The sequence below is a fragment of the Temnothorax curvispinosus genome, unplaced genomic scaffold (genome assembly GCF_003070985.1).
Source record: "Temnothorax curvispinosus isolate PA1 unplaced genomic scaffold, ASM307098v1 QBEX01011532.1, whole genome shotgun sequence".
NCBI classification, from domain to species: Eukaryota; Metazoa; Arthropoda; class Insecta; order Hymenoptera; family Formicidae; genus Temnothorax; species Temnothorax curvispinosus.
This window is the reverse complement of record NW_020221312.1, coordinates 1447-9918: the sequence shown is the minus strand read 5'-3', so window position 1 is coordinate 9918 and position 8472 is coordinate 1447. Positions and strand designations below refer to the sequence as shown.

Here is an 8472-nt window from a genome sequence, read left to right as displayed (position 1 = left end):
CCTTTCGGGAGTCCCTGTACGTGGTGCAGGGACGACCGGAGGGGAGGCCCGTGTTGGGGACTTGCACACCAGGGACGTGGTCCCACGGTGTCCCCAACACGGAGGGCAGTCCCGAGCCGCTCCGGCATATTCGGAGGTCGGGGTCGGGCTGCCTGGGTGGGTGACCCGTCGGGCCGCTGGGACGTATTCCCAGGCCGGGGCCGGCGGGTCCGGTCACCGGACGTAAGGGCCGGTGACGCGCGTGGAGTCCGTTGGGTCGGCGGTGGCGTGGGCGCTCCGTGTCTCCTGCTCGTGCGTGGCGGGGACCGGGATCGAGCGTGCTCGGCCGGGGCCGGGATCGAGGTCTCTCGGCCGGCCACCCCTCGTTGCGTGCGGGCGGGGGTGGCGGGGTTCTTGCGTTGTCGTCGGCCGGCGGACGGTGCCTCAGGGGTCGGGGGCGGTCTCCGGGGGTCCTTCGGGGCCCTTGGGGGGGCACTCTCGATACGGGTATGGCAAACTCGGGGATACCCGAGGGCTCGGGCGGGCTGGGCTCGTGAGGCGGGCGAAGCCAACCAGCCTAGGGGAAGGACACCCCGAAAATAAACCAAAAATCTCACAATGGACAATGTCTTTGCGGGAAAATAAACTTACAGGTCCAGGAGGTTCGGATACCCCAGGCCCGGTGGGCGAGAGATGCTCTACGGAGCAAAGTCCTGGTCTCTCCCCATCGTCAGCCAACGACGGGACACCTATAGTGAGGCTTCCATCTGGGTCAAGGGCGAGCCCAGGTGATGGTGCCAACATCGCCCAGGGAAGTCAGTGCTTCCCTAAAACGAGATCGGGGACCGTGGGAGAGTTTGTCATTCCCACGACTACGTCTAGGAGCAGGAAGAAGAATAGACTCATGGGACCAAGAAGTGTCCGACAGAGGAGTCTTGATAATCTCAAGTTGGCCACGCGAATTAGGGATTCCGCTGGATGCGGTGCCGATTCGTTGGAAGACAACACTGGGAAGAGGAGTGAAGCCGCGACAGCTCTATTTAGCCATGCGAAGGTAGTGCTAAAAAAGAGGGAAGCCTTAAAGGAAACGCACGCGTCTCTTGTTGAGGATGGCGCAAATAAGAAAGCGGCGGACAATGCACCGCTATCCACATCTCAGTGTAACGAAATGGATGTGGACATAGATGTAGAAAACACCTCGGAAGGGGAAACTTTGGATGTCTCAGTACTTGAGACTATGTCGGACAGTGGCCAAAAGATAGGCCGTGTCCGCGGAAAGAAAGGAAGGCCCGTGACCACCGGGGATTATGAAGTAAAGAAAGCGGAGTCGGCTAGAAGGGAAAGAGAGGATGAAGAGAAGAGGCTTAGGGAGTTGGATGACCCTAAAATAGCCGCCAAACTCTCAAAAAACAGAAGAGAGTACGAGAAGAAGTATACCGAGGAACTTCGTAATGCCCCGGTTGAAGACCTTGCCAGGAGAATCATTGAGCAGGTGTCTACAGTAGATAAGGTGAACACCACGTGCGGTTCGCTCAAAGGAGGAGACAAAAGAAGTCTCAACGTGGCGGCTTCGGTAATCTCAGCCGCAGCTGCACACTTGGTTGATCGAGTAAGTGCCGATGAACCAATCGTTAAAGACCTCGAAGTCGAGGAGCTGAGGCGTGAGAATGCCAAGCTCCTGGAGAAGATCGCCCAGCTAGAGAAGAAAGCTGAGGAAAACAACAGCTGGAATATGGAGGTGGATGTGGAGGACAGGCCTCTGTGCCGAGTTCGAGAAGAACCTCCGAAAGAAAAACGTCCCAGAAGAAGGGGAAAGAATGTTATTAGGGACGACTCATCTTCCGATGAAGATGACAATAGTAAGAAAGAAAAAGAGAGGATCGAGAGAGAAAGAATAGAAGCTGACAAAAGAAGGGATCAGCTTCTGAGAGAGAGGGAGAGGCTTGACAAAGAAAGCGAGAGAAGGGAGAGAGAGGCTGCAGAAAGAAATAGACTGCGCCTGCTAAAAGAAGTAGTCAGAGATGGTGCACCTGAGGTAAGGAGACCCCCTCTAGGAGGGAAATCTTCAGCAGTAATAGAAGTAGCCATCCCTGCAGAAGTGGAGGATATAACAATGGACACGGATCCAAAAATTGTCATTGACGCGGGTATGGAACTTGGTAGTTCTAACGTGCCGGGACGGAGGACTGGGAACGCCGTTGACAGCACTACGCTGAAGAGGATTGAGGTAATTGAGGCTGGAATGGCGAAGACGGCCTCAATTCTTGAGACCCTGGTGAGGACGGTGAATGCGTTGGCCGCGGGTGGACCGGTCACGGTCCAAACGCAGCCGATTCAGCCCCGAGGCAGAGTCACCGAGGTGGAGAAAGGAGGTAAGCAGGGACGCAAAGGGGGGAAGAAAAAACCCCCTAACAAGCCAACCTCGCTGCCATCAGCGCAAATGGCGCCCAAACCTGTACGGGCTGAGGCCGGGAGCGCGGAGAATAATGAGGTGGCGCGGATCAACCCATCCCTGGAGCAGCCCCCGTCTCAATTGTCCTGGGCGGAAGTAACGAAGAAGAGCACCAGGAAAAAAGGGAAGGCACCGTCTAAACCGACACAGGCTGGACAAAATCAGCAGCAATCCAAAGGGAAACAAGCTGCGAAAGAGCAGGGTCCAAGTAAGGTAACCCAAGACCAAGCTAAGGACAAACCTCCTACTCAAAACAAGAGTAGAAAGGATACAGCGAAGGGATCTGGCACGGCTAGTAAAGTTGGACGCCCACCAAGAACGGCAGCAGTGGTCCTTACTAGCCTGAAAGGCGAATACGAGACCTTAATGAAAGAGGCCAGAAATAAGATCTCGCTAAAAGACATTGGGATCGAGGGTCCGCTGAAACCCAAAAGAACCAAAACCGGGGCTCTACTTATAGAGTTACCTGGTAAAGAAGGAGCGGTTAGAGCAGATAAACTTGCAGACAGCATGAACATGCTGTTTGCAGGTAGAGAGGGAGTAACGGTGGTAAGACCTGTGAAATCAGGTGAAATTAGAATCCTGGACATCGAGGATTCGATTACTCAGGAGGAGATCTCTGCCGCAATTGCTGATGTGGGCAAATGCCCAATTGCCCAGATACAGGTGGGAACACCGAGAGAGGGAACTAACGGGCTGAAAACAGCCTGGGCCAAGTGCCCGCTCGCCGCAGTCAGGGCTATCCTGCAAAATGGTAACAGGCTCAGGATCAGCTGGTTCACGGTTAGGGTGCAAGTGCTTACGGAACGTCCCCTCCAATGCTTTAAATGCTTGGAGGGGGGGCACGTGAGGGCAACCTGCACCAGTGAAGTAGACAGGAGCAACCGGTGCTACAGGTGTAGCGAGGAGGGGCATGTGGCCAAGAATTGCAGACGGGGGGTGAAATGCCCGGTCTGTGTGGATTTGGGGAAGCCCTCCAATCATAGAACCGGGAGCAAAGCCTGTTCCTCTGCGAAGAGGAAATATAAACCAGGATGGGGGGGTACCAACTCGAATCAGTCGACAACACGGTCTACCCAGCCTATTCAGGGGGATGCGGAGGACATAGAGATGAGGGAAACCTCTGCCGGGGTGAGAACTAGACAGGCGACCAAGCGTCCTTTGAAGGATACTGGTGAGTCCACAGTGTCTCCCCAAGAAATGGGAGACAGAAAAAAGGCGAAAGGAAAAAGAGCCGGTAGGAAGGCTGACGAGCAATCAGAGAAGGAAGCGGAACAAACTGCCGAACAAACCCCTGAACAGACCCTAAATGAACAAGAGGTAGAGGAGGAAATGGAGACGGAGGGCCTTAACGAAGAATTGTAATGGCCCACACACCCACACCTAAGGTTCTCCAGGCTAACCTGAATCGCTGCCGCGTTGCCCAGGATCTCTTCCTACAGTCCATGGCAGAGCGTGGTAGCGGTTTGGGTATCGTGGCGGAACCGTATCGAGTGCCGGACAATCACCCGTGTTGGGCGTCAAGTCGGTGTGGCCTCGCTGCGGTGACGTGGAGACAGACTGCCAGTCCCGAGCCCTGCACTAAGTTGGTGGCGGGCGAGGGCTATGTCGCGGTCAAATGGGGACAGGTAGTGGCGGTTAGTGTTTACGTTTCCCCAAACAGAAGCAGGGCTGAGTTCCGGGACATCCTCAATCAGATAGGGATGTGCCTGACGAGATTTGACCCTGCCCCGATTGTAGTGGCCGGGGACCTCAATGCCAAATCGGTGTTGTGGGGATCCCCGGTCACGAACGCTAGGGGGAGGGAAGTAGAGGAATGGATGGCGGAGAGAAATCTATTTTCCCTCAACCAAGGGGATAGATGGACGTGTGTGAGGCCCAACGGGGGATCCATCGTGGATATTACGATGGTGAACCCGGAGGGATTACGCCGCGCCGAGGGATGGAGTGTGGTCGAGGACGTGGAGACGAGATCGGACCACGAGTATGTGGAATTCTCCCTCCTGGCCACCAATCGGGAGATTGTGGAGCGTCGAAGAGCCGCGCGTGAGAAATTTCCGCGATGGCAGTGGCGTAAAGCGGATAGAGATCTGTTTCGCGCTGCGACACTGACCGCACTGTGGGAAGAGGATGTCCTGCTGAACGCAACGACTAGCGTGGAAGACCAAGCGGGAAGGATCGGGGATATTATGAGCCAAGCGTGCGACGCTGCTATGCCCCGATCCAACCCGATCCCACGCAAGGGAGTGTATTGGTGGACGGAGGAGATTGCCGAACTACGGCGCTCCTCCGTCCACGCCAGAAGGATTTATCTTAGGGCAAGAGCCCAACAAGACCCCCTGGCAGAGGAGGATGCCGGAGAGGACTACCGCTCCGCCAAGCGGGCCCTCTCTAAGGCGATAAAGGTGGCCAAGGACCGCGCCTGGGAGGAGCTCCTCCAAACACTGGAGGAAGACCCGTGGGGACGCCCATATAGGTTGGTTTTGAACAAGCTAAAACCTTGGGCGCCCCCCACGACGGAGTCTTTAGACCCTGGGTTTCTCGAGGATGTGGTGGAAACTCTATTTCCCGATGACGAAGGGGAGAGAGTTAATGGAGCGCCTGCTCCGCCTCCCGCGGAGTGGGACGAGGAATTCGGGGTGACGATGGAGGAGCTCCAGGCTGCTGCCAAGAAACTGAAGGCAGGTAAGGTGCCTGGACCTGATGGCATCCCAGGTAAGGCGTGGACCTGGGTCACCGGGGAGTTAGCCGAACATCTTAGGGCCCTTTTCACGAGGTGTATGAGGGAGGGCCGATTCCCTAGTCAGTGGAAGAGGGCCAAACTGGTCCTCATCCCCAAAGAGGGGAAACCAGCAGATCAGCCATCGGGTTACCGTCCGATATGCCTGCTTGACGAGACGGGGAAGCTGTTCGAGCGAGTGATCGCTACCCGCCTTGCTCGGCACCTGTCCCGGGAGGGTCTGGACCTCAGTGAGGCCCAGTATGGCTTCCGGGAGGGTAGATCGACCATGAATGCGATCGCAAAGGTCCGAGCCCTCTTGGAGGCCGCGGCGGAAGAGGGCGGGGTAGTTCTGGGTGTCTCGTTCGATATCCAGAACGCATTTAACTCCCTGCCCTGGCCGGTAATTAGGGAGGCGTTGATACACCACGATGTGCCTCCCTATTTGATAGCGGTCCTTTACGACTACTTCCGGGACAGGAACCTTCTGTACGTAGACCAGGACGGTAACCTGATGGTCAGGCTGGTCGTGAGGGGCGTACCCCAGGGATCGGTACTCGGTCCACCATTGTGGAATCTAAGGTACGACTCCACACTTAGAACCCCTCTCCCCCCCGGGTGCTGGTTGAACGCTTTCGCGGACGACACCTTTCTGGGGGTGGAGGGGGAAACATGGGAGGAGGCCCGGCGAAGGGCTAACGTTGCAGTGGCGTGCGTAGTGGCCGCAATAAGGAGATTGGGACTCCAGGTGGCCCCCCAAAAGACCCAGGCCGTCTTTTTTCACAACGGTTCTATAGGTAAGCCGCCTGGAGTTCACATTAAAGTGGAGGATGTCCGCGTCCCAGTAGGGGCCTGTATGAAATTACTGGGCCTCTGGCTCGACGGCACGTGGGGCTTTGGCGAGCACTTCGCTCGCATAGCCCCCAGAATGATGGCCACAGCCAATAGCCTGGCTCGGCTGATGCCGAACCTGGGGGGGGCGAGTGGATACGCTCGCCGGCTGTATGTTGCGGTGGTGCAGTCCGTGGCGCTCTACGGTGCCCCTATCTGGGCAACCAGGGCGGCTAGCTCTGCCCGCATTAAGACCCAGTTGAACCGGGTCCAGCGGGTGATCGCTATAAGAGCGTCGCGGGCATATCGCACCGTGTCGCATGCTGCGGCTACGGTGCTGGCTGGAGTTCCACCCCTCGAGCTGGTGGCGGCTTGTCACGCCGAGGTGCACAGGCGGACAAGACTGCTGCAAATTCCGAGGGGCAGGCAGTGGGACAGGGCCAATGGAATCATCAAGCTCCAGGCCAAGGAGGACCTGATTGAGAGATGGCGACAACAACTGTCCAATCCTGCCGTGGTCAAATACGGCAGAAGGACCGTCGACGCTGTCTTGCCCCACCTGGACGAGTGGCTGAGTGGACGGGGACGTGGACTTACGTTCAGGGCGACGCAGGTGCTCACCGGGCACGGGTGCTTCGGTGAGTACCTGTGTCGCATAGGAAAGGAGGTGGATGCCAGATGCCACCATTGTAACGAGATGAGGGACACGGCGCAGCATACCCTGGAGGTATGCCCCGCTTGGGACGAGCAGCGCCGTGTCCTACAGGGGGAGATAGGAGCAGACCTCTCCCTCCCGGCCGTCGTGGCGGAGGCGGTCGGGGACATAGAGAAGTGGCGGGCATTCCTTGCCTATTGCGGCAAGGTGATGACAGCTAAGGAGGATGCGGAGCGAATTCGTCGCGAACAGTATGACCATGCTGCGGCGAACGCGCAACTAAGATAGAACATAGGTCAAATTGGCCTATGACGCCCACCCAATTAGGGCGTCTTACACGGTCCATGGACCGCAAGAGTGGGCTAAGTGTACCCTGCAAGACCCTCCTCCGACGAGGGGGGCCCGCAGTTTTAGGGCGCTGGCTGTTGGTAGTTGCGTCCCTTTTGTACACAGGGAAGGGTGGCGGAACGGGGTGGTGTCCGTTCCGTCACGTTAGATGAATAGGGCTATGAAGCCCAGAGCTGGGAGCAAATCAGCTCAGCGCAGGGGGTGTCCAGATGCATACACTAGTTCCTGGACACCCCTAATAATGCGCAGGTAGGGACACCCGTGAGGTTTTAGTGGGTAGGTCACGCACACAGTGCGTGGAATCCCACACTCCCCTCGTCTTCTTCGGAGGGCGAGGGGGTCTTCCCCCTCCAACATCAGAGGGGGCTGCTGGGCCACATACCGGGCTTGCTCGGGAACTCAGCAGTCGAAGATTTCCTCACGTAAAAAAAAAAAAAAAAAAAAAAGGTTAGGTTCCCTCCCCTCTCGAAGGTGCGCCACGGGCGTACTGCACCGTCAGCCATGCGGCGGCGACGGCCCTGGCGGGGCTCCCTCCGTTGGAGCTCGCGGCTGAGATGTATGCCGAAGTCCATCGGCGTACCAGGCAGCTGCGGGTCCCGAGGGGGCGAGTGTGGAACAGGGCCTGTCGGATCATCAAGCTTCAGGCCAAGACGGTCCTCATCGATAATTGGCGTGCTTATCTTGCCAACCCGGCTTTGCCGGAGAAGAGGACCGTAGATGCTGTCCGGCCCTGTCTAGCGGAATGGCTGGACAGTCGTCGACACGGGTTGACCTATAGGGCGACGCAGGTGCTTACCGGGCACGGTTGCTTCGGTGAGTACCTGTGTCGCATTGGGAAAGAGGCAGCCACCAACTGCCACCACTGCGAAGCGGAGAGGGACACGGCGCAGCACACATTGGAGGAGTGCCCTGCCTGGGCCGAGCAGCGCCGTGTCCTACGGGAGGTGGTCGGAGATGACCTCTCCCTCCCGGCCATAGTGGCGGCTATGGTCGGGGATCAATCGAAGTGGCGGGCATTCCTGACCTTCTGCGGTCAGGTTATGTCCGCCAAAGAGGAGGCCGAGCGGATCCGTCGCGGAGTGGTAACCCAGGATGCGGCGGATCCGCCAAATTGATAGTGGGGCAGCCAACTTGCTTGTCCAACCCATCTCGCATGGGTAAACACACGGCTGATAAGGCCATGCGGCGTAAATCGCCATCGACCCTCTCTCCCGACGGAGATCGAGGCTCTTTGGCGGGAGGTCGGCGTTACCGGCTGGCACCGGGCGCCGATCAAACCTCCCATAAGTCACCGGGAGGTGTGGCGGAACGGGGTGGTGTCCCATTCCGCTACGACAGATACCACGCTCTTTGAGCGTTGAGCCCAAAGCTCAGGGCAGAGGGCCTAGATAGCCCAGCGCTGGGGTCATCCGGATGCTGTATTCATCGTTCCCGGATGGCCCCTCAAGGCGCTTGTAAGGACACCCGTGAGGTTTTAGTTGGTAAAAA

General features: G+C 57.6%; 1 protein-coding gene across 1 annotated transcript; it reads left to right on the top strand.

The window, feature by feature from the left end:
- Positions 1-7538: 7538 nt before the first annotated feature.
- On the top strand, positions 7539-8099 carry LOC112461642. The gene has a single exon (XM_025026960.1). The coding sequence runs from the start codon at positions 7539-7541 to the stop codon at positions 8097-8099; it is 561 nt and encodes a 186-aa protein (XP_024882728.1).
- Positions 8100-8472: the final 373 nt, after the last annotated feature.

What these genes read in the sequence shown, in the direction of transcription:
- LOC112461642 (XM_025026960.1), top strand. Translation starts at nt 7,539, where the DNA reads ATGTATGCCGAAGTCCATCGGCGTACCAGGCAGCTGCGGGTCCCGAGG.